Source organism: Nerophis ophidion, linkage group LG04 (assembly GCF_033978795.1).
Source record: "Nerophis ophidion isolate RoL-2023_Sa linkage group LG04, RoL_Noph_v1.0, whole genome shotgun sequence".
NCBI classification, from domain to species: domain Eukaryota; kingdom Metazoa; phylum Chordata; class Actinopteri; order Syngnathiformes; family Syngnathidae; genus Nerophis; species Nerophis ophidion.
The window spans coordinates 8555844-8581987 of record NC_084614.1 but is presented as its reverse complement, the minus strand read 5'-3'; the positions used below and the strand labels follow the sequence as shown (position 1 = coordinate 8581987).

General features: G+C 45.1%; 1 protein-coding gene across 1 annotated transcript; it reads left to right on the top strand.

Moving 5' to 3' along the window:
- The first annotated feature begins 8003 nt into the window (after positions 1-8003).
- trhrb (thyrotropin-releasing hormone receptor b) lies at positions 8004-25886 on the top strand. The gene is made up of 2 exons (XM_061896943.1): positions 8004-8843; positions 25340-25886. The coding sequence occupies exons 1-2, from the start codon at positions 8070-8072 to the stop codon at positions 25769-25771; spliced, it is 1206 nt and encodes a 401-aa protein (XP_061752927.1). The 5' UTR covers positions 8004-8069; the 3' UTR covers positions 25772-25886.
- The last annotated feature ends 258 nt before the right edge of the window (positions 25887-26144 follow it).

The window sequence follows — 26144 nt, the reverse complement described above, 5'->3', positions numbered from 1 at the left end:
TTGCCCGTTTATTGCGTCTTGTTTACTTTTTCCCCTAGCATTCAAAAAAGCGGTTATTCATCCTCTCCTTAAAAGACCTAACCTCGATCCTGACCTCATGGTAAACTACCGACCGGTGTCTCACCTTCCCTTTATTTCGAAAATCCTCGAAAAAATTGTTGCAGAGCAGCTAAATGAACACTTAGCGTTTAACAATCTATGTGAAACCTTTCAATCCGGTTTAGGGCAAATCACTCTACGGAGACAGCCCTCGCAAAAATAAATAATGATCTATTGCTAACGATGGATTCTGATGCGTCATCTATGTTGCTGCTCCTCGATCTTAGCGCTGCTTTCGATACTGTCGATCATAATATTTTATTAGAGCGTATCAAAACACAAATTGGTATGTCAGACTTAGCCCTGTCTTGGTTTAACTCTCATCTTACTGATAGGATGCAGTGTGTCTCCCATAACAATGTGACCTCGGACTATGTTAAGGTAACATGTGGAGTTCCCCAGGGTTCGGTCGTTGGCCCTGTACTCTTCAGCATCTACATGCTGCCGCTAGGTGACATCATACGCAAATACGGTGTTAGCTTTCACTGTTATGCTGATGACACCCAACTCTACATGGCCCTAAAGCTGACCAACACGCCGGACTGTAGTCAGCTGGAGGCGTGTCTTAATGAAATTAAACAATGGATGTCCGCTAACTTTTTGCAACTTAACACCAAAAAAACGGAAATGCTGATTATCGGTCCTGCTAGACACCGACCTCTATTTAATAATACAACTCTAACATTTGACAACCAAATAATAAAACAAGGTGACTCAGTAAAGAATCTGGGTATTATCTTCGACCCAACTCTCTCCTTTGAGTCACACATTAAAAGCATTACTAAAACGGCCTTCTTTCATCTCCGTAATATCGCTAAAATTCGCTCCATTTTGTCCACTAAAGACGCCGAGATCATTATCCATGCGTTTGTTACGCCTCGTCTCGATTACTGTAACGTATTATTTTCGGGTCTCCCCATGTCTAGCATTAAAAGATTACAGTTGGTACAAAATGCGGCTGCTAGACTTTTGACAAGAACAAGAAAGTTTGATCATATATACCTATACTGTACATGACTTTATATACATATATACATACATATATACCTATACTGTATATACCTTTATATACATATATACATACATATATACCTATACTGGCTCACCTGCACTGGCTTCCTGTGCACTTAAGATGTGACTTTAAGGTTTTACTACTTACGTATAAAATACTACACAGTCTAGCTCCAGCCTATCTTGCCGATTGTATTGTACCATATGTCCCGGCAAGAAATCTGCCGGGACATAGAGCCCAAAAAAAGTCTGCGGGCTATAGAGCGTTTTCCGTTCGGGCTCCAGTACTCTGGAATGCCCTCCCGGTAACAGTTTGAGATGCTACCTCAGTAGAAGCATTTAAGTCTCACCTTAAAACTCATCTGTATACTATAGCCTTTAAATAGACCTCCTTTTTAGACAAGTTGATCTGCCGCTTCTTTTTTTTCTCCTATGTCCCCCGGTCCGATGACCATGGATGAAGTACTGGCTGTGCAGAGTCGAGACCCAGGATGGACCGCTCGCCTGTGTATGGGTTGGGGACATCTCTACGCTGCCGATCCGCCTCCGCTTGAGATGGTTTCCTGTGGACGGGACTCTCGCTGCTGTCTTGGATCCGCTTTGACCTGAACTCTCGCGGCTGTGTTGGAGCCACTATGGATTGAACTTTCACAGTATCATGTTAGACCCGTTCGACATCCATTGCTTTCGGTCCCCTAGAGGGGGGGCGGGGGGTTGCCCACTTCTGAGGTCCTCTCCAAGGTTTCTCATAGTCAGCATTGTCACTGGCGTCCCACTGGATGTGAATTTTCCTTGCCCTTTTGTGGGTTCTTCCGAGGATGTCGTAGTCGTAATGGTTTGTGCAGTCCTTTGAGACATTTGTGATTTGGGGCTATATAAATAAACATTGATTGATTGATTGATTGATTGACTTTTTTTAATTCATGCAAAAGGTGCATGACAGTTTTGAATTGTCCATCTGTTTTTTTTTTGAGTCATTTACTTTCCTTTGACCCTTTGACCTCACGGTGTCAAAATCAAGGCCGGGGGGCAGAATTTTATATGGTTTGTCCTTTAATTTAACGATGGCCTGTCCCATAGTAGAATTTTGGTTGGGAAATGACCAAATTTCAATGTTAAATCAACGTCACAACCTGATATTGATTAAACGTCGTCAAAAAGCATATTTTTTCAACGTTATATTTGTGTTGTTCAACGTCAGGACCTATTCCAACAAGTCCTCAACGTTGCTTCAATGTCTTTGTGCCCGCTGGGTTGGAACTAAAGAATCTGGGAGGACACTTTCAAGATAAAGGGGAGGTGCCAATATCTGTTTGGTCTATTTCCGGTCCTTGTTCTGTTCTGCCATCCCAAAGGCAGAGTGCTACACGTCCTCGCCCACTAGATGGCAGTAGAACTCTTTCGCTGACTCCGGGGTCTGAGTACAACTGACAAGTACCTAGTCCCGGAAGAAAGAAGTGTTTAATGAGATTAACGAAGGCCAAAGACTCGCCTTGGAACTGGCCGACAGGTTCTTGGCGGTGTGGTCATGTCCAAGGAAGGACAAGCCGGAGACGTCATGCCTGACGAGCGTGCACAGTTGGTGTGGAGGAGCGTCTCCCGCCTCCGCTCGTGGACGGCGGCCACAGATGAGACGGCGGCGCAGGGACGGCGTGATAAAGCACGCCAAAAAAAGACAACAACAGCTGCTCAGTCTTTGTTCATTCTAAGGCGGTCGTGCACAACACGGATTGGACGCAAACGGCAAAGAAAAAACCCTGAAAATGATAAGTTCAGCTCCAATAAACCTGATTTTGGACTAAATGTCATGATCCGTTACCCGGGTCATGGCAAAGGATCATGACACTAAAACCCTTAAGCACATTTAGCACCGCCCACTTTTATTGATAGGTACCCAATTCTGTATTTTTATCGGCATTGACCGAATTCCCTCAGTGCCACCCAGCGATTCAAGTCAAAACATAAGAAAAGGTGCTAGCTTAATGCTAATTTACATTGGATTTGCCATCCACATGCTACCGTTAGCAGTTGCCATGTCGACGCCTCCAAATTCCCGACATACGACGACCACTAAGACGAATGCGGCAATTGCGCACGTGAGGTGTCACGAGCGCTACTTACAGTACAAACACATTGTAGGGCGAAACATCACACAGATTGGTGGAAAAAAGGCTACTTTGTGGTTGGACAGCGCTGCCATCTAATGTCCCGGAAGTGCCACTGCGTTGCAAACGAGACCCAGGAATGTGATGATAGAACTAAATATCCCCACCCCTGTGAGGGACAAGCAGTAGGAAATGGATGGAAGGATAAGAATAGGACAGCAGTTATGATTTAAATGTTACATTAAAATAACAAAAACGTATTAAACGATTCTTATTTATTAACACACACAAAAGTACTAAAAATTGGTACCCGTATCGATCCCTGGAATGGTGCTTTGATTTCATCCCGAAATCACCATATTTTGGTGAATAAGTACGATAAAACATGTCTGCCAACGTACCACAAAAAAAAAAAAAAAAGATGCAAGTTGTTGTTTTTTGTTGTCCTCTTCTACTGATGTTCTCCTCAAGATGCGTTGAGATGCACAATAACGTCATGCGTGATGATGTACATTCTTCATTTTGTGTGCGCACACGCTCCCTGACAAGCGGGAGAAAGAGGTCACTTACATTTTTGCGTCCTCTTCTACTGATGTTTTTTTTTGCAATTGTCTATGGAAAAGGATAGAAAATAGTTTGTTTTACATTTCTTTTTTGGTCCATATTGTTAAATATGTCAGTTTTTAAGTTTTTTAACCGTGCAACTGAGTTGGTTAGTTAGTGAGTTAGTTAGTTAGTTAGTCAAACAGGGACTGTGCAAAAGCGTTGGTTGGTTGATTAGTTTAAAAAGACTGTTCAAAGACTTCAACTTTTTAGAGGCGTTAGTTGAGAGTTTGTCAGGAGTTAGTTAGGTTTATTGAACAAAGCTGTTTCTTTGGAACCGTGCAACTGAGTTAGTTAGTTGGTTAATTATTTAGTTAGTCAAACGGGGACTGTGCAAATGAGTTGGTTGGTCGATTAGTTTCAAAAGACTGTTCAAAGACTTCAACTTTTTAGAGGCGTTAGTTGAGAGTTAGTCAGGAGTTGGTTAGGTTTATTGAACGAAGCTGTTTCTTTGGAACCGTGCAACTGAGTTAGTTAGTTGGATAGTTAGTGAGTTAGTTAGTTAGTTAGTCAAACGGGGACTGTGCAAAAGAGTTGGTTGGTTGATTAGTTTAAAAAGACTGTTCAAAGACTTCAACTTTTTAGAGGCGTCAGTTGAGAGTTAGTCAGGAGTTAGTTAGGTTCATTGAATATAGCTGTTTCTTTGGAACTGTGCACATGAGTTAGTTAGTTGGTTAGTTAGTTAGTTAGTTAGTTAGTTAGTTAGTCAAATGGGGACTGTGCAAAAGAGTTGGTTGGTTGATTAGTTTAAAAAGATTGTTCAAAGACTTCAACTTTTTAGAGGCGTTAGTTGAGAGTTAGTCAGGAGTTAGTTAGGTTTATTGAACAAAGCTATTTCTTTGGAACTTTGCAAATGAGTTAGTTAGTTGGTTAGTTAGTGAGTTAGTTAGTTAGTTAGTCAAACGGGGACTGTGCAAAAGCGTTGGTTGGTTGATTAGTTTAAAAAGACTGTTCAAAGACTTCAACTTTTTAGAGGCGTTAGTTGAGAGTTAGTCAGGAGTTAGTTAGGTTTATTGAACAAAGCTGTTTCTTTGGAACTGTGCAAATGAGTTAGCTAGTTGGTTAGTTAGTGAGTCAGTTAGTTAGTTAGTCAAACGGGGACTGTGCAAAAGAGTTGGTTGGTTGATTAGTTTAAAAAGACTGTTCAAAGACTTCAACTTTTTAGAGGCGTTAGTTGAGAATTTGTCAGGAGTTAGTTAGGTTTATTGAACAAAGCTGTTTCTTTGGAACTTTGAAAATGAGTTAGTTAGTTGGTTAGTTAGTGAGTGAGTTAGTTAGTTAGTTAGTTAGTCAAACGGGGACTGTGCAAAAGAGTTGGTTGGTTGATTGGTTTAAAAAGACTGTTCAAAGACTTCAACTTTTTAGAGGCGTTAGTTGAGAGTTAGTCAGGAGTTGGTTAGGTTTATTGAACAAAGCTGTTTCTTTGGAACCGTGCAACTGAGTTAGTTAGTTGGTTAGTTAGTGAGTTAGTTAGTTAGTTAGTCAAACGGGGACTGTGTAAAAGAGTTGGTTGGTTGATTAGTTTAAAAAGACTGTTCAAAGACTTCAACTTTTTAGAGGCGTCAGTTGAGAGTTAGTCAGGAGTTAGTTAGGTTTATTGAACAAAGCTGTTTCTTTGGAACTGTGCAAATGAGTTAGTTAGTGATTTAGTTAGTTAGTTAGTTAGTTAGTCAAACGGGGACTGTGCAAAAGAGTTGGTTGGTTGATTAGTTTAAAAAGACTGTTCAAAGACTTCAACTTTTTAGAGGCGTTAGTTGAGAGCTAGTCAGGAGTTGGTTAGGTTTATTGAATAGAGCTGTTTCTTTGGAACCGTGCAACTGAGTTAGTTAGTTGGTTAATTATTTAGTTAGTCAAACGGGGACTGTGCAAATGAGTTGGTTGGTCGATTAGTTTCAAAAGACTGTTCAAAGACTTCAACTTTTTAGAGGCGTTAGTTGAGAGTTAGTCAGGAGTTGGTTAGGTTTATTGAACGAAGCTGTTTCTTTGGAACCGTGCAACTGAGTTAGTTAGTTGGATAGTTAGTGAGTTAGTTAGTTAGTTAGTCAAACGGGGACTGTGCAAAAGAGTTGGTTGGTTGATTAGTTTAAAAAGACTGTTCAAAGACTTCAACTTTTTAGAGGCGTCAGTTGAGAGTTAGTCAGGAGTTAGTTAGGTTCATTGAATATAGCTGTTTCTTTGGAACTGTGCACATGAGTTAGTTAGTTGGTTAGTTAGTTAGTTAGTTAGTTAGTTAGTTAGTCAAATGGGGACTGTGCAAAAGAGTTGGTTGGTTGATTAGTTTAAAAAGATTGTTCAAAGACTTCAACTTTTTAGAGGCGTTAGTTGAGAGTTAGTCAGGAGTTAGTTAGGTTTATTGAACAAAGCTATTTCTTTGGAACTTTGCAAATGAGTTAGTTAGTTGGTTAGTTAGTGAGTTAGTTAGTTAGTTAGTCAAACGGGGACTGTGCAAAAGCGTTGGTTGGTTGATTAGTTTAAAAAGACTGTTCAAAGACTTCAACTTTTTAGAGGCGTTAGTTGAGAGTTAGTCAGGAGTTAGTTAGGTTTATTGAACAAAGCTGTTTCTTTGGAACTGTGCAAATGAGTTAGCTAGTTGGTTAGTTAGTGAGTCAGTTAGTTAGTTAGTCAAACGGGGACTGTGCAAAAGAGTTGGTTGGTTGATTAGTTTAAAAAGACTGTTCAAAGACTTCAACTTTTTAGAGGCGTTAGTTGAGAATTTGTCAGGAGTTAGTTAGGTTTATTGAACAAAGCTGTTTCTTTGGAACTTTGAAAATGAGTTAGTTAGTTGGTTAGTTAGTGAGTGAGTTAGTTAGTTAGTTAGTTAGTCAAACGGGGACTGTGCAAAAGAGTTGGTTGGTTGATTGGTTTAAAAAGACTGTTCAAAGACTTCAACTTTTTAGAGGCGTTAGTTGAGAGTTAGTCAGGAGTTGGTTAGGTTTATTGAACAAAGCTGTTTCTTTGGAACCGTGCAACTGAGTTAGTTAGTTGGTTAGTTAGTGAGTTAGTTAGTTAGTTAGTCAAACGGGGACTGTGTAAAAGAGTTGGTTGGTTGATTAGTTTAAAAAGACTGTTCAAAGACTTCAACTTTTTAGAGGCGTCAGTTGAGAGTTAGTCAGGAGTTAGTTAGGTTTATTGAACAAAGCTGTTTCTTTGGAACTGTGCAAATGAGTTAGTTAGTGATTTAGTTAGTTAGTTAGTTAGTTAGTTAGTTAGTCAAACGGGGACTGTGCAAAAGAGTTGGTTGGTTGATTAGTTTAAAAAGACTGTTCAAAGACTTCAACTTTTTAGAGGCGTTAGTTGAGAGCTAGTCAGGAGTTGGTTAGGTTTATTGAATAGAGCTGTTTCTTTGGAACTGTGCAAATGACTTAGTTAGTTGGTTGGTTAGTTAGTGAGTTAGTTAGTTAAAGGGGGACTGTGCGAATTAGTTGGTTGGTTGGTTAATTAGTTAAAAAAACTTTTTCCATGATTTCAACTTTTTAGAGGCGTTACGAGTTAGTTGGATTTATTGAACGAACCTGTTTCTTTGGAACTGTGCAAATGAGTTAGTTATTTGGTTAGTTAGTTGGGTAGTTAGTAGTCAGTCAAACGGGGACTGTGCAAATGAGTTGGTTGGTTAATTAGTTAAAAAGCTTGTTCTAAGACTTTGACTTTTTAGAGGCGTTACGAGTTAGTTGGATTTATCGAATAAACCTGTTTCTTTGGAACTGTGCACATGAGTTAGTTAGTTAGATGGGTAGCTAGTAGTCAGTCAAACGGGGACTGTGCAAATGAGTTGGTTGGTTAATTAGTTAAAAAGCTTGTTCTAAGACTTCGACTTTTTAGAGGCGTTACGAGTTAGTTGGATTTATCGAACAAAGTTGTGTCTTTGGAACTGTGCAAATGAGTTAGTTAGTTAGATCAAACTCCTAACAAACTAACTCGCAAAATGGCCCCCGTTTTAATGCAGTCATTTTACAAATAATACATTGCAAAAATGGTCGCCTTTGCAGTTTCCAGTATGTTGACCCTCCAAAATAAAAGCCACCCTTTTCCCGAAGAAGCGCAAAACCCGCGTGGGCGGGCAGCGTAAACGACGCGCGCGCCAAATATGCGCCGCCGGAAGTGTGGCAGATGACGTCGGTGACGTCCTTCAGCGGCGGCCAGGCGGCGGACTTTTTACGCACACTCTCCTTCCGCCGCCGGTTCGAGGATCTCGCCGATGCGTCGCCGGAGCCGCGCGTAAAAACCGTCCGGCGCGTCGAGGCGGAGGAGGAGATGGCGTCGACGGCGGAGGCCAACGAGACCCTGGGCGTGTGGACGGAGCACAGCCTGCCGTACAAGGTGGTGAGCACGGCGGTGCTGCTGCTGATCTGCGCGGCGGGCGCGGTGGGCAACGGCATGGTGGTGCTGGTGGTGCTGAGCACCCGGCACATGCGCACACCCACCAACTGCTACCTGGTCAGCCTGGCCGCCGCCGACCTGATGGTGCTGACGGCGGCGGGCTTGCCCACGGCGGCGGACGGCGCGCTGGGCTCCTGGGTGCTGGGGCGTCCGGGCTGCCTGCTCATCACCTACCTGCAGTACCTGGGCATCAACGCCTCGTCCTGCTCCATCGCCGCCTTCACGGTGGAGCGCTACATCGCCATCTGCCACCCCATGCGGGCGCAGCGGCTCTGCACGCCGGCCCGCGCCAAGAGGATCATCGCGCTGCTCTGGAGCCTGACCTCGGTCTACTGCGTCATGTGGTTCTTCCTGGCCGACCTGCAGCTGCTGGTCTACGACAACGCCACCGTGGCCACCTGCGGCTACCGCGTGCCGCGCAGGCTCTACCTGCCCGTCTACTTCTTCGACTTCGGCGTCTTCTTCGCGCTGCCGCTGCTGCTCTCCGCCGTGCTCTACGGCCTCATCGGCCGCATCCTCTTCCTCAACCCGCTGCCCGCCGACGCCCAGGGCTGCTGCTGCCGCCACCACCACCACGACGCCGGGGGGAAGAAGCAGAAGAACTGCGGCTGCAGGAACTCCAGCTCCACGGCGGCGTCCAGGAGACAGGTGCGCCCCTTTCTCGGACACAACATTAGGGACAGCAAAAAAACTAACATCCATCCATTTTCTACCGCTTATTCCCTTTTGGGGTGGCGGGGGGCGCTGGCGCCTATCTCAGCTACAATCGGGCGGAAGGCGGGGTACACCCTGGACAAGTCGCCACCTCATCATTTGATGTGAAAAAAAACCTCCACTTTTTACACCTAACCCATCCATCCATCCATTTTCTACCGCTTATTCCCTTTTGGGGTCGCTGGCGCTTATCTCAGCTACAATCGGGCGGAAGGTGGGGAACACCCTGGACAAGTCGCCACCTCATCATTTGATGTTAAAAAAAAACTCCACTTTTTACACCTAACCCATCCATCCATCCATTTTCTACCGCTTATTCCCTTTTGGGGTCGCTGGCGCCTATCTCAGCTACAATCGGGCGGAAGGCGGGGAACACCCTGGACAAGTCGCCATCTCATCATCCATCCATCCATCCATTTTCTACCGCCTATTCCCTTTTGGGGTCGCTGGCGCCTATCTCAGCTACAATCGGGCGGAAGGCGGGGTACACCCTGGACAGGTCGCCACCTCATGATTTGATGTTAAAAAAAAAACTCCACTTTTTACACCTAAATCATCCATCCATCCATTTTCTACCGCTTATTCCCTTTTGGGGTTGCGGGGGGCGCTGGCGCCTATCTCAGCTACAATCGGGCGGAAGGCAGGGTACACCCTGGACAAGTCGCCACCTCATCATTTGATGTTAAAAAAAAACTCCACTTTTTACACCTAACCCATCCATCCATCCATTTTCTACCGCTTATTCCCTTTTGGGGTTGCGGGGGGCGCTGGCGCCTATCTCAGCTACAATCGGGCGGAAGGCGGGGTACACCCTGGAAAAGTCGCCACCTCATCATTTGATGTTAAAAAAAACCTCCACTTTTTACACCTAACCCATCCTTCCATCCATTTTCTACCGCTTATTCCCTTTAGGGGTCGCGGGGGGCGCTGGCGCCTATCTCAGCTACAATCGGGCGGAAGGCGGGGTACACCCTGGACAAGTCGCCACCTCATCATTTGATGTTAAAAAAAACCTCCACTTTTTACACCTAACCCATCCTTCCATCCATTTTCTACCGCTTATTCCCTTTAGGGGTCGCGCGGGGCGCTGGCGCCTATCTCAGCTACAATCGGGCGGAAGGCGGGGTACACCCTGGACAAGTCACCACCTCATCATCCATCCATCCATCCATTTTCTACCGCTTATTCCCTTGTGGGGTCGCGCGGGGCGCTGGCGCCTATCTCAGCTACAATCGGGCGGAAGGCGGGGTACACCCTGGACAAGTCGCCACCTCATCATTTGATGTGAAAAAAAACCTCCACTTTTTACACCTAACCCATCCATCCATCCATTTTCTACTGCTTATTCCCTTTTGGGGTCGCTGGCGCTTATCTCAGCTACAATCGGGCGGAAGGCGGGGAACACCCTGGACAAGTCGCCACCTCATCATTTGATGTTAAAAAAAAACTCCACTTTTTACACCTAACCCATCCATCCATCCATTTTCTACCGCTTATTCCCTTTTGGGGTCGCTGGCGCCTATCTCAGCTACAATCGGGCGGAAGGCGGGGTACACCCTGGACAAGTCGCCACCTCATCATTTGATGTTAAAAAAAACCTCCACTTTTTACACCTAACCCATCCATCCATCCATTTTTCTACCGCTTATTCCCTTTTGGGGTCGCTGGCGCCTATCTCAGCTACAGTCGGGCGGAAGGCGGGGTACAGCCTGGACAAGTCGCCACCTCATCATCCAACCATCCATCCATTTCCTACCGCTTATTCCCTTTTGGGGTTGCGGGGGGCGCTGGCGCCTATCTCAGTTACAATCGGGCGGAAGGCGGGGTACACCCTGGACAAGTCGCCACCTTATCATCCATCCATCCATCCATTTCTACCGCTTATTCCCTTTTGGGGTCGCTGGCGCCTATCTCAGCTACAATCGGGCGGAAGGCGGGGTACACCCTGGACAAGTCGCCACCTCCTCATTTGATGTTAAAAAAAACCTCCACTTTTTACACCTAACCCATCCATCCATCCATTTTTCTACCGCTTATTCCCTTTTGGGGTCGCTGGCGCCTATCTCAGCTACAATCGGGCGGAAGGCGGGGAACACCCTGGACAAGTCGCCACCTCATCATCCATCCATCCATCCATTTTCTACCGCTTATTCCCTTTTGGGGTCGCTGGCGCCTATCTCAGCTACAATCGGGCGGAAGGCGGGTACACCCTGGACAAGTCGCCACCTCATCATTTGATGTTAAAAAAAAACTCCACTTTTTACACCTAAATCATCCATCCATCCATTTGCTACCGCTTATTCCCTTTTGGGGTCGCGGGGGGCGCTGGCGCCTATCTCAGCTACAATCGGGCGGAAGGCAGGGTACACCCTGGACAAGTCGCCACCTCATCATTTGATGTTAAAAAAAACTCCACTTTTTACACCTAACCCATCCATCCATCCATTTTTCTACCGCTTATTCCCTTTTGGGGTCGCGGGGGGCGCTGGCGCCTATCTCAGCTACAATCGGGCGGAAGGCGGGGTACACCCTGGACAAGTCGCCACTTCATCATTTGATGTTAAAAAAAACCTCCACTTTTTACACCTAACCCATCCATCCATCCATTTTCTACCGCTTATTCCCTTTTGGGGTCGCGGGGGGCGCTGGCGCCTATCTCAGCTACAATCGGGCGGAAGGCGGGGTACACCCTGGAAAAGTCGCCACCTCATCATTTGATGTTAAAAAAAACCTCCACTTTTTACACCTAACCCATCCTTCCATCCATTTTCTACCGCTTATTCCCTTTAGGGGTTGCGGGGGGCGCTGGCGCCTATCTCAGCTACAATCGGGCGGAAGGCGGGGTACACCCTGGACAAGTCGCCACCTCATCATTTGATGTTAAAAAAAACCTCCACTTTTTACACCTAACCCATCCATCCATCCATTTCTACCGCTTATTCTCTTTTGGGGTCGCGGGGGGCGCTGGCGCCTATCTCAGCTACAATCGGGCGGAAGGCGGGGTACACCCTGGACAAGTCACCACCTCATCATCCATCCATTTTCTACCGCTTATTCTCTTTTGGGGTCGCGGGGGGCGCTGGCGCCTATCTCAGCTACAATCGGGCGGAAGGCGGGGTACACCCTGGACAAGTCACCACCTCATCATCCATCCATTTTCTACCGCTTATTCTCTTTTGGGGTCGCGGGGGGCGCTGGCGCCTATCTCAGCTACAATCGGGCGGAAGGCGGGGTACACCCTGGACAAGTCACCACCTCATCATTTGATGTTAAAAAAAACCTCCACTTTTTACACCTAACCCATCCATCCATCCATTTTCTACCGCTTATTCCCTTTTGGGGTCGCTGGCGCCTATCTCAGCTACAATCGGGCGGAAGGCGGGGTACACCCTGGACAAATCGCCACCTCATCATCCATCCATCCATCCATTTTCTACCGCTTATTCCCTTTAGGGGTCGCGGGGGGCGCTGGCGCCTATCTCAGCTACTATCGGGCGGAAGGCGGGGTACACCCTGGACAAGTCGCCACCTCATCATTTGATGTTAAAAAAAACCTCCACTTTTTACACCTAACCCATCCATCCATCCATTTTCTACCGCTTATTCCCTTTTGGGGTCGCTGGCGCCTATCTCAGCTACAATCGGGCGGAAGGCGGGGTACACCCTGGACAAATCGCCACCTCATCATCCATCCATCCATCCATTTTCTACCGCTTATTCCCTTTTGGGATCGCGGGGGGCGCTGGCGCCTATCTCAGCTACAATCGGGCGGAAGGCGGGGTACACCCTGGACAAGTCGCCACCTCATCATTTGATGTTAAAAAAAACCTCCACTTTTTACACCTAACCCATCCTTCCATCCATTTTCTACCGCTTATTCCCTTTAGGGGTCGCGCGGGGCGCTGGCGCCTATCTCAGCTACAATCGGGCGGAAGGCGGGGTACACCCTGGACAAGTCGCCACCTCATCATTTGATGTTAAAAAAAACCTCCACTTTTTACACCTAACCCATCCATCCATCCATTTCTACCGCTTATTCTCTTTTAGGGTCGCGGGGGGCGCTGGCGCCTATCTCAGCTACAATCGGGCGGAAGGCGGGGTACACCCTGGACAAGTCACCACCTCATCATCCATCCATTTTCTACCGCTTATTCTCTTTTGGGGTCGCGGGGGGCGCTGGCGCCTATCTCAGCTACAATCGGGCGGAAGGCGGGGTACACCCTGGACAAGTCACCACCTCATCATTTGATGTTAAAAAAAACCTCCACTTTTTACACCTAACCCATCCATCCATCCATTTTCTACCGCTTATTCCCTTTTGGGGTCGCTGGCGCCTATCTCAGCTACAATCGGGCGGAAGGCGGGGTACACCCTGGACAAATCGCCACCTCATCATCCATCCATCCATCCATTTTCTACCGCTTATTCCCTTTTGGGGTCGCGTGGGGCGCTGGCGCCTATCTCAGCTACAATCGGGCGGAAGGCGGGGTACACCCTGGACATGTCGCCACCTCATCATTTGTTGTTAAAAAAAACCCTCCACTTTTCACACCTAACGAAAAGTCTAATTTATACCAAAGCTATCGTTTTATTTTGAAAATCAAAAACAGACATGAGGTTGATAGACTACACCAGGGGTGTCGAACTCAAATACGGAGTGGGCCAAAATGTAAAACTGAACAAATGAACCTTTTAATAGGGACCCAAACAAGTTTTGCATTAAAGACGCATGTCTAACATTAAAAGATTACAGTTGGTACAAAATGCGGCTGCTAGACTTCTGACAAGAACAAGAAAGTTTGATCACATTACGCCTGTACTGGCTTCCTGTGACTTTACCTACTTACGTATAAAATACTACACGGTCTAGCTCCATCCTATCTTGCCGGTTGTATTGTACCATATGTCCCGGCAAGAAATCTGCCTTCAAAGGACTCCGGCTTATTAGTGATTCCCAAAACCCAAAAAAAGTCTGCGGGCTATAGAGCGTTTTCATTTCGGGCTCCAGTACTCTGGAATGCCCTCCCGGTAACAGTTCGAGATGCCACCTCAGTAGAAGCATTTAAGTCTCACCTTAAAACTCATTTGTATACGCTAGCCTTTAAATAGACTCCCTTTTTAGACCAGTTGATCTGCCGTTTCTTTTCTTTTTCTTCTATGTCCCACTCTCCCTTGTGGAGGGGGTCCGGTCCGATCCGGTGGCCATGTACTGCTCGCCTGTGTATCGGCTGGGGACATCTCTGCGCTGCTGATCCGCCTCCGCTTGGGATGGTTTCCTGCTGGCTCCGCTGTGAACGGGACTCTCGCGACTGTGTTGGATCCATTATGGATTGAACTTTCACAGTATCATGTTAGACCCGCTCGACATCCATGGCTTTCCTCCTCTCCAAGGTTCTCATAGTCATCATTGTCACCGACGTCCCACTGGGTGTGAGTTTTCCTTGCCCTTATGTGGGCCTACCGAGGATGTCGTAGTGGTTTGTGCAGCCCTTTGAGACACTAGTGATTTAGGGCTATATAAGTAAACATTGATTGATTGATTGATTAAATATTGAACAAGCAAGGCTTATATAACTTTAGTGACATGCAAAATCCAGTTTCAAATAATCCATCCATTTTTCTACCGCTTATTCCCTTTCGGGGTTGCAGGGGGCGCTGGCGCCTATCTCAGCTACAATCGGGCAGAAGGCAGGGTACACCCTGGACAAGTCGCCACCTCATCGCAGGGCCAACACAGATAGACAGACAACATTCACACTCACATTCACACACTAGGGACCATTTTAGTGTTGCCAATCAACCTATCCCCAGGTGCACGTGCCAACACCTGATAAACCCCAAGTCGTGGATGTGGCAAGAGAAAGCAAAAATAGAATACAATAAAACAGAATAGAATAGAAAGTACTTTATTGATAGAATAGAAAGTACTTTATTGATCCCTATGGAACGAGCAACGCTTATATAACTTAATAGTGCAAAATCAACTTTCAAAAAACATCAATGGCATATTAAATACAATTTTAATTAAAGCTGCAAGCAGCGTCGGTCGGGTCCGCCTTTGGCCGCTGCCAAGCCCTGGTCTAAGTCAGACCTACATAAAGGTCTTTGTTTCATGTCTCTACGACATTCCTAACAGAAGTTACAAGCAGTTTTGTCTGGGTTTTTTTCCTAGGGGGCGCTGGAGCGCAATTCTGACTTTTGGGGTTTGGTTTTTTATTAGATGGCAATTTTCGCCAGTCCTGATGTGTGTGTAAAATTTGGTGAGTTTTTAAGCATGTTAAGAGGGTCATAATACAGATTGGCGTTTCTGGATGTTGTTGATAAATGGCTTTCGCTTTGCATAGTAGAGCTTTAACTTGCACTTTGAAGCATTTTAAGGGGGTCAAATTACAGCTCAAAGAGGCAAAAATGACATTTTTTAGGAAACTGCGCAGGGGTTCTTTGAAGGTGCTTAAAATCAAAACCGGAGCAGTAATCAAAACTTTGTTGGATAGTTTTAATCAAAAGGGTTCAATCTCTCTTCTGTGCGAGTTTGAAGCCGAAATGACAAACGCACTCGGCGGAGTTTACGTTTGAAAAAGGTGACGGGTTTTTACAAAACTTTTATTTTGAAGGGTTAATTTTTAACTTCCTGTTGATTTTTGCCGAAGGATATCAATCATCTAAATGTAGGTCTAAGTGAGACCTACATAGAAGTTTTTGTTTCATGTACAGTTGCGGACCAAATCTCGGGTGTTGTTGGCCCACAACTTGTGGGACAAAAAAACAGTTAAAATGTAGGACGAAAATATCTAAATGAGCTAAAATGTTGATGCTAATACAGTTTTTCATTCACAAAGCTGGCACCAAGTATATAATTTTGGTTTGTAGCATTTTTAAAAAAATATCCCACGTAAACATACACTTTTAAAATTTCATATCCATCCATCCATTTTCTATCAAATTTTTAAATTGTTTCTATTTACATGACGTCGTTTTTTTAAACATTTTTACTGCTTTTTTTCGAGACGTTGCGGGCCAACAAACTCCAGCTGCGGACCAAATCTCGGGTGTTGCTGGCCCGCAACAAGTTGTGGGACAAAAAAACAGTTAAAATATAGGAAGAAAATTTCAAAATGAGCTACAATGTTGATGCTAATACAGTTTCTCATAACACAAAGCTGGCACTAAGTATATAATGTTTGTTTGTAGCATTTTTTTTTTTTTTAGATATCCCACGTAAACATACACTTTTAAAATTTCGTATCAAATTTTTTAGTTTTTTCTCATTATGTGACGTCTTTTTTCTTACATTTTACTGCTTTTTTTCGACATGTTGCGGGCTGACAAACTCCAGCTGCGTGCCACAAGTGGCCCCTGAGCCGCACATTGGACACCCCTGTAATAGACACTAAATAAGGACTTTTTCAAAACAATTTCTTGTAACAAAAATTTCCAAAGTAGATTCTACTAAATATGTGAAATTCCCCACACATGAATATTCACTTTTTTAATGTCAGGGGTGTCCAAAGTGTGGCCAGGGGACTATTAGCGGACCAAAGCCCGGGTGTTGTTGGCCCGCAACATGATGTCCGACAAAAAACAGTTAAAATATAGGATGAAAATACCAAAATGGGCTAAAATGTTGATGCTAATACAGTTTTTCATAACACAAAGCTGGCACTAAGTATATCATATTTGTTTGTAGCATTTTTTTTTTTAGATATCCCATGTAAACATACACTTTTAAAATTTCGTATCAAATTTTTTAGTTTTTTTCTCACTACATGACGTCTTTTTTCTTACATTTTTACAGTTTTTTTTCGACACGTTGCGGGCCAACAGAGTCCAGCTGCGTGCCACAAGTGGCCCCTGAGCCGCACTTTGGACACCCCTGTAATAGACACTGAATAAGGACTTTTTTAAAAAACTATTTTTAACTAAAATCTTAAAAGTAGATTAATTCTACTAAATATTTGAAATCCCCCACACATGAATACCCACTTTTTTAATGTCAAGGGTGTCCAAAGTGTGGCCAGGGAATTATTAGCGAACCAAATACCGGGTGTTGTTGGCCCGCAACATGTTGTGGGACAATAAAAAACAACAGTTAAAATGTAGGACAAAAATATCAAAATGAGCTAAAATTTTGATGCAAATACAGTTTTTCATAACACAAAGCCGGCACTAAGTATATAATGTTTGTTTGTAGCAATTTTTTTTTTAAAAATCCCACGTAAACATACACTTATAAAATTTCGTATCAAATTTTTTAGTTTTTTTCTGACTACATGACGTCTTTTTTCTTACATTTTTACTGGTTTTTTTTCGACACGTTGAGGGCTGACAAACTCCAGCTGCGTGCCACAAGTGGCCCCTGAGCCGCACATTGGACACCCCTGTAATAGACACTATATAAGGACTTATTTAAAACTATTTTTTGTAACTAAAATTTCCAAAGTAGATTCTACTAAATATGTGAAATTCCCCACACATGAATATTCCATCCATCCATCCATCATCTTCCGCTTATCCGAGGTCGGGTCGCGGGGGCAACAGCCTAAGCAGGGAAACCCAGACTTCCCTCTCCCCAGCCACTTCGTCCAGCTCTTCCTGGGGGATCCCGAGGCGTTCCCAGGCCAGCCGGGAGACATAGTCTTCCCAACGTGTCCTGGATCTTCCCCGTGGCCTCCTACCGGTTGGACGTGCCCTAAACACCTCCCTAGGGAGGCGTTCAGGTGGCATCCTGACCAGATGCCCGAACCACCTCATCTGGCTCCTCTCGATGTGGAGGAGCAGCGGCTTTACTTTGAGTTCCTCCCGGATGACAGAGCTTCTCACCCTATCTCTAAGGGAGAGCCCCGCCACACGGCGGAGGAAACTCATTTCGGCCGCTTGTACCCGTGATCTTATCCTTTCGGTCATGACCCAAAGCTCATGACCATAGGTGAGGATGGGAACGTAGATCGACCGGTAAATTGAGAGCTTTGCCTTCCGGCTCAGCTCCTTCTTCACCACAACGGATCGATACAACGTCCGCATTACTGAAGACGCCGCACCGATCCGCCTGTCGATCTCACGATCCACTCTTCCCTCACTCGTGAACAAGACTCCTAGGTACTTGAACTCCTCCACTTGGGGCAGGGTCTCCTCCCCAACCCGGAGATGGCACTCCACCCTTTTCCGGGCGAGAACCATGGACTCGGATTTGGAGGTGCTGATTCTCATTCCGGTCGCTTCACACTCGGCTGCGAACCGATCCAGCGAGAGCTGAAGATCCCGGTCAGATGAAGCCATCAGGACCACATCATCTGCAAAAAGCAGAGACCTAATCCTGCGGTTACCAAACCGGAACCCCTCAACGCCTTGACTGCGCCTAGAAATTCTGTCCATAAAAGTTATGAACAGAATCGGTGACAAAGGACAGCCTTGGCGGAGTCCAACCCTCACTGGAAATGTGTTCGACTTACTGCCGGCAATGCGAACCAAGCTCTGACACTGATCATACAGGGAACGGACCGCCACAATAAGACAGTCCGATACCCCATACTCTCTGAGCACTCCCCACAGGACTTCCCGAGGGACACGGTCGAATGCCTTCTCCAAGTCCACAAAACACATGTAGACTGGTTGGGCAAACTCCCATGCACCCTCAAGAACCCTGCCGAGAGTATAGAGCTGGTCCACAGTTCCACGACCAGGACGAAAACCACACTGTTCCTCCTGAATCCGAGGTTCGACTATCCGACGTAGCCTCCTCTCCAGTACACCTGAATAAACCTTACCGGGAAGGCTGAGGAGTGTGATCCCACGATAGTTGGAACACACCCTCCGGTCCCCCTTCTTAAAGAGAGGAACCACCACCCCGGTCTGCCAATCCAGAGGTACCGCCCCCGATGTCCACGCGATGCTGCAAAGTCTTGTCTTGTCTCTGAGCTGCAACCTTATCGTGGTAGAGGAGTTTGCGTGTCCCAATGATCCTAGGAGCTATGTTGTCCGGGGGCATAAAGCCCCCTGGTAGGGTCTCCCAAGGCAAACAGGTTCTAGGTGAGGGATCAGACAAAGAGCAGCTCGAAGACCTTTATGAAGATGAAAAACCATGGACCCAGATTTCCCTCGCCCGGACGCGGGTCACCGGGGCCCCCCTCTGGAGCCAGGCCCGGAGGTGGGGCACGATGGCGAGCGCCTGGTGGCCGGGCCTGTTCCCATGGGGCCCGGCCGGGCACAGCCCGAAGAGGCAACGTGGGTCACCCCTCCAATGGGCTCACCACCCATAGCAGGGGCCATAGAGGTCGGGTGCATTGTGAGCTGGGCGACAGCCGAAGGCAGGGCACTTGGCGGTCCGATCCTCGGCTACAGAAGCTAGCTCTTGGGACGTGGAACGTCACGTCACTGGGGGGGAAGGAGCCTGAGCTAGTGCGCGAAGTCGAGAAATTCCGGCTGGATATAGTTGGACTCACTTTGACGCACAGCAAGGGCTCTGGAACCACTTCTCTCGAGAGGGATTGGACCCTCTTCCACTCTGGCGTTGCCGGCAGTGAGAGGCGACGGGCTGGGGTGGCAATTCTTGTTTCCCCCCGGCTCAAAGCCTGTACGTTGGAGTTCAACCCGGTGGACGAAAGGGTAGCCTCCCTCCGCCTTCGGGTGGGGGGACGGGTCCTGACTGTTGTTTGTGCTTATGCACCAAACAGCAGTTCAGAGTACCCACCCTTTTTGGGAACACTCGAGGGAGTACTGGAAAGTGCTCCCCCGGGTGATTCCCTTGTCCTACTGGGAGACTTCAACGCTCACGTTGGCAACGACAGTGAAACCTGGAGAGGCGTGATTGGGAAGAATGGCCGCCCGGATCTGAACCCGAGTGGTGTTTTGTTATTGGACTTTTGTGCTCGTCACAGTTTGTCGATAACAAACACCATGTTCAAACATAAGGGTGTCCATATGTGCACTTGGCACCAGGATACCCTAGGTCGCAGTTCCATGATCGACTTTGTAGTTGTGTCATCGGATTTGCGGCCACATGTTTTGGACACTCGGGTGAAGAGAGGGGCGGAGCTTTCTACCGATCACCACCTGGTGGTGAGTTGGCTGCGATGGTGGGGGAGGATGCCGGACAGACCTGGGAGGCCCAAACGCATTGTGAGGGTCTGCTGGGAACGTCTGGCAGAGTCTCCTGTCAGACAAAGTTTCAATTCCCACCTCCGGAAGAACTTTGAACATGTCACGAGGGAGGTGCTGGACATTGAGTCCGAGTGGACCATGTTCCGCACCTCTATTGTCGAGGCGGCAGATCGGAGCTGTGGCCGCAAGGTAGTTGGTGCCTGTCGGGGCGGCAATCCTAAAACCCCTTGGTGGACACCAGCGGTGAGGGATGCCGTCAAGCTGAAGAAGGAGTCCTATCGGGTCCTTTTGGCTCATAGGACTCCGGAGGCAGTGGACAGGTACCGACAGGCCAAGCGGTGTGCAGCTTCAGCGGTCGCGGAGGCAAAAACTCGGACATGGGAAGAGTTCGGGGAAGCCATGGAAAACGACTTCCGGACGGCTTCGAAGCGATTCTGGACCACCGTCCGCCGCCTCAGGAAGGGGAAGCAGTGCACTATCAACACCGTGTATGGTGCGGATGGTGTTCTGCTGACCTCGACTGCGGATGTTGTGGATAGGTGGAAGGAATACTTCGAAGACCTCCTCAATCCCACCAACACGTCTTCCTATGAGGAAGCAGTGCCTGGGGAATCTGTGGTGGACTCTCCTATTTCTGGGGCTGAGGTCGCTGAGGTAGTTAAAAAGCTCCTCGGTGGCAAGGCCCCAGGGGTGGACGAGATCCGCCCGGAGTTCCTTAAGGCTCTGGATGCTGTGGGGCTGTCTTGGTTGACAAGACTTTGCAGCACATGAATATTCACTTTTTTAATGTCAGGGGTGTCCAAAGTGTGGCTAAGGGACTATTAGCGGACCAAATCCCTGGTGTTGTTGGCCCGCAACATGATGTCCGACAAAAAACAGTTAAAATGTAGGATGAAAATATCAAAATGAGCTAAAATGTTGATGCTAATACAGTTTTTCATAACACAAAGCTGGCACTAAGTATGTCATATTTGTTTGTAGCATTTTTTTTTTTAGATATCCCACGCAAACATACACTTTTAAAATTTCGTATCAAATTTTCGAGTTTTTTCCCATTACATGACGTCTTTTTTCTTACATTTTTACTGCTTTTTTTCAACACGTTGCGGGCCAACAGACTCCAGCTGCGTGCCACAAGTGGCCCCTGAGCCGCACTTTGGACACACCTGTAATAGACACTAAATAAGGACTTTTTTAAAAACTATTTTTAACTAAAATCTTAAAAGTAGATTCATTCTACTAAATATTTGAAATCCCCCACACATGAATACCCACTTTTTTAATGTCAGGGGTGTCCAAAGTGTGGCCGGGGGACTATTAGCGGACCAAATCCCTGGTGTTGTTGGCCCGCAACATGTTGTCCGACAAAAAACAGTTAAAATGTAGGATGAAAATATCAAAATGAGCTAAAATGTTGATGCTAATACAGTTTTTCATAACACAAAGCTGGCACTAAGTATGTCATATTTGTTTGTAGCATTTTTTTTTTTAGATATCCCACGCAAACATACACTTTTAAAATTTCGTATCAAATTTTCGAGTTTTTTCTCATTACATGACGTCTTTTTTCTTACATTTTTACTGCTTTTTTTCGGCACGTTGCGGGCCAACAGACGCCAGCTGCGTGCCACAAATGGCCCCCGAGCCGCACTTTGGACACCCCTGTAATAGACACTAAATAAGGACTTTTTTTAAACTATTTTTTGTTACTAAAATTTCAAAAGTAGATTCTAGTAAATATGTGAAATTCCCCACACATGAATACCCACTTTTTTAATGTCAGGGGTGTCCAAAGTGTGGCCAGGGGACTATTAGCGGACCAAATCCCGGGTGTTGTTGGCCCGCAACATGTTGTGGGACAAAAAAAAACAACAGTTAAAATGTAGGACAAAAATATCAAAATGAGCTAAAATTTTGATGCAAATACAGTTTTTCATAACACAAAGCCGGCACTAAGTATATAATGTTTGTTTGTAGCAATTAAAAAAAAAAATCCCACGTAAACATACACTTATAAAATTTCGTATCAAATTTTTTAGTTTTTTTCTGACTACATGACGTCTTTTTTCTTACATTTTTACTGTTTTTTTTTCAACACGTTGCGGGCCAACAGACTCCAGCTGCGTGCCACAAGTGGCCCCTGAACCGCACTTTGGACACCCCTGTAATAGACACTATATAAGGACTTTTTTAAAAGCTATTTTTAACTAAAATCTTAAAAGTAGATTCATTCTACTAAATATTTGAAATTCCCCACACATGAATACCCACTTTTTTAATGTCAAGGGTGTCCAAAGTGTGGCCGGGGGGCTATTAGCGGACCAAAGCCCGGGTGTTGTTGGCCCGCAACATGTTGTCCGACAAAAAACAGTTAAAATATAGGATGAAAATATCAAAATGAGCTAAAATGTTGATGCAAATACAGTTTTTCATAACACAAAGCTGGCACTAAGTATATCATATTTATTTGTAGCTTTTTTTTTTAGATATCCCACGTAAACATACACTTTTAAAATTTCGTATCAAATTTTTTAGTTTTTTTCTCATTACATGACGTCTTTTTTCTTACATTTTACTGCTTTTTTTTCGGCACGTTGCGGGCCGACAGACTCCAGCTGCGTCCCACAAGTGGCCCCTGAGCCGCACATTGGACACCCCTGTAATATACACTAAATAAAGACTTTTTTAAAACTATTTTTTGTAACTAAAATTTCAAAAGTAGATTCTACTAAATATGTGAAATTCCCCACATATGAATATTCACTTTTTTAATGTCAGGGGTGTCCAAAGTGTGGCCAGGGGACTATTAGCGGACCAAAGCCCGGGTGTTGTTGGCCCGCAACATGTTGTGGCACAAAAAAACAGTTAAAATGTAGGACAAAAATATCAAAATTAGCTAAAATGTTGACGCAAATACAGTTTTTCATAACACAAAGCTGGCACTAAGTATATAATGTTTGTTTGTAGCAATTAAAAAAAAAAAATCCCATGTAAACATACACTTTTAAAATTTCGTATCAAATTTTTTAGTTTTTTTCTGACTACATGACGTCTTTTTTCTTACATTTTTACTGCTTTTTTTCAACACGTTGCGGGCCAACAGAGTCCAGCTGCGTGCCACAAGTGGCCCCTGAGCCGCACTTTGGACACCCCTGTAATAGACACTGAATAAGGACTTTTTTAAAAACTATTTTTAACTAAAATCTTAAAAGTAGATTCATTCTACTAAATATTTGAAATTCCCCACACATGAATACCCACTTTTTTAATGTCAAGGGTGTCCAAAGTGTGGCCGGGGGACTATTAGTGGACCAAAGCCCGGGTGTTGTTGGCCCGCAACATGTTGTGGGACACAAAAAAAACAGTTAAAATGTAGGACAAAAATATCAAAATGAGCTAAAATGTTGATGCTAATACAGTTTTTCAAAACACAAAGCTGGCACTAAGTATATCATATTTGTTTGTAGCATTTTTTTTTTTTTTAGATATCCCACGTAAACATACACTTTTAAAATTTCGTATCAATTTTTTTAGTTTTTTCTCATTACATGACGTCTTTTTTCTTACATTTTACTGCTTTTTTTCGACATATTGCGGGCTGACAAACTCCAGCTGCGTGCCACAAGTGGCCCCTGAGCCGCACTTTGGACACCCCTGTAATAGACACTAAATAAGGACTTTTTTAAAAACAATTTTTAACTAAAATCTTGAAAGTAGATTCATTCTACTAAATATTTGAAATTCCCCACACATGAATACACACTTTTTTAATGTCAAAGGTGTCCAAAGTGTGGCCGGGGGACTATTAGTGGACCAAAGCCCGGGTGTTGTTGGCCCGCAACACGTTGTGGGACAAAAAACAGTTCAAATGTAGGATGAAAATATCAAAATGAGCTAAAATGTTGATGCTAATACAGTTTCTCATAACACAAAGCTGGCACTAAGTATGTCATATTTCTTTGTAGCATTTTTTTTTAGATATCCCGCGTAAACATACACTTAAAATTTCGTATCAAATTTTTTAGTTTTTTTCTCATTACATGACGTCTTTTTTCTTACATTTTTACTGCTTTTTTTCGGCACGTTGCGGGCCAACAGACTCCAGCTGCGTGCCACAAGTGGCCCCTGAGCCGCACTTTGGACACACCTGTAATAGACACTAAATAAATACTTTTTTAAAACTATTTTTTGTAACTAAAATTTCAAAAGTAGATTCTACTAAATATGTGAAATTCCCCACATATGAATATTCACTTTTTTAATGTCAAGGGTGTCCAAAGTGTGGCCAGGGGACTATTAGCGGACCAAAGCCCGGGTGTTGTTGGCCCGCAACATGTTGTGGGACAAAAAAAAAACAACAGTTAAAATGTAGGACAAAAATATCAAAATGAGCTAAAATGTTGATGCAAATACAGTTTTTCATAACACAAAGCTGGCACTAAGTATATAATGTTTGTTTGTAGCAATTTAAAAAAAAAATCCCATGTAAACATACACTTTTAAAATTTCGTATCAAATTTTTCAGTTTTTTCTCACTACATGACGTCTTTTTTTTACATTTTTACTGCTTTTTTTCGGCACGTTGCGGGCCAACAGACTCCAGCTGCGTCCCACAAATGGCCCCCGAGCCGCACTTTGGACACAAAATAAGGACTTTTTTAAAACTATTTTTTGTAACTAAAATTTCAAAAGTAGATTCAACTAAATATGTGAAATTACCCACACATGAATATTCACTTTTTTAATGTCAAGGGTGTCCAAAGTGTGGCCAGGGAACTGTTAGCGGACCAAAGCCCGGGTGTTGTTGGCCCGCAACATGTTGTCCGACAAAAAACAGTTAAAATGTAAGATGAAAATATCAAAATGAGCTAAAATGTTGATGCTAATACAGTTTTTCATAACACAAAACTGGCACTAAGTATATAATGTTTGTTTGTAGCAATTTAAAAAAAAAATCCCATGTAAACATACCCTTTTAAAATTTCGTATCAAATTTTTTAGTTTTTTTCTCATTAAATGTCATCTTTTTTTAATTTTTTTATTTATTTTTACTACTTTTTTTTGACACGTTGCGGGCCAACAAACTCCAGCTGCGTGCCACAAGTGGCCCCCGAGCCGCACTTTGGACACACCTGTAATAGACACTAAAAGGTTTTTCAGAAATAGTGAGTCAAAGATCCTCTCCCTGACAGAACCTGGGTGTCTTTAGGACCCTGCAAGGGAATTGTGGTGCCCGAGGATGAAGTGCAGAGGACCTAAGGTGGAGCCCTGAGGAACACCAGAAGTAAAGAAGTGGAGGACTACTGAGCGCATGTTGTCTTGGTGTGTGTCAGGTGACCAAGATGTTGGCGGTGGTGGTGGTGCTGTTCGCCGGCCTGTGGCTTCCGTACCGCACCCTGGTGGTGGTCAACTCCTTCCTGGAGCGCCCGTACCTGGACAGCTGGTTCCTGCTCTTCTGCCGCGTCTGCGTCTACCTCAACAGCGCCGTCAACCCGCTCATCTACAACGCCATGTCGCAGAAGTTCCGCGCCGCCTTCCGGAAGATCTGCCGCTGCGGCCGCCGGCGCTCGGACAGGCCCCTCCCCCCCGCCGCCGCCGCCTACAGCGTGGCGCTGAGCTACAGCGCCGCCAAGGACACGTCGGCGGCGGAGAGCACGGAGCGCTTCGCCACCGAACTGGAGGAGCTGACCGTCACCGAGGGGCTGCTGTCGGACCAGCAGGTCCAGGAACAAGTCCGAGGGACGGGTCTTCATGGAGTCCTCTGAGAGAAAACTATACTTTCAGGCCCATCAGCGCCATGGCAACCAGAGAAGGAAGCAGACTCACGGATGGAAGACGTTTCCTGGACGACCAGTTCAAAGTCTTAGATGGATGAAAATATATATTACAAATAATACTGTAGTATTACAATATTACTGTAGTAAGACTGTATTAATGTAGTAAGACTGTATTACTGTACTATGACCGTATTTACTGTTTGTCCAAGTGCTGGGGTCTCATCATAAAAGTTGTGTACTTGTATGTGATCCATAAAAACAAACAAGTTGTGTACTAGTATGTGATCCACAAAAACAAACAAGTTGTGTACAAGTATGTGATACATAAAAACAAACAAGTTGTGTACTAGTATGTGATCCA

Excerpts from the sequence above, each read along its gene's own strand:
- trhrb (XM_061896943.1), top strand. The coding sequence starts at position 8,070 with ATGGCGTCGACGGCGGAGGCCAACGAGACCCTGGGCGTGTGGACGGAG. Across the intron at positions 8,844-25,339 it reads CGGCGGCGTCCAGGAGACAG|GTGACCAAGATGTTGGCGGT; the intron begins GTGCGCCCCTTT and ends GGTGTGTGTCAG.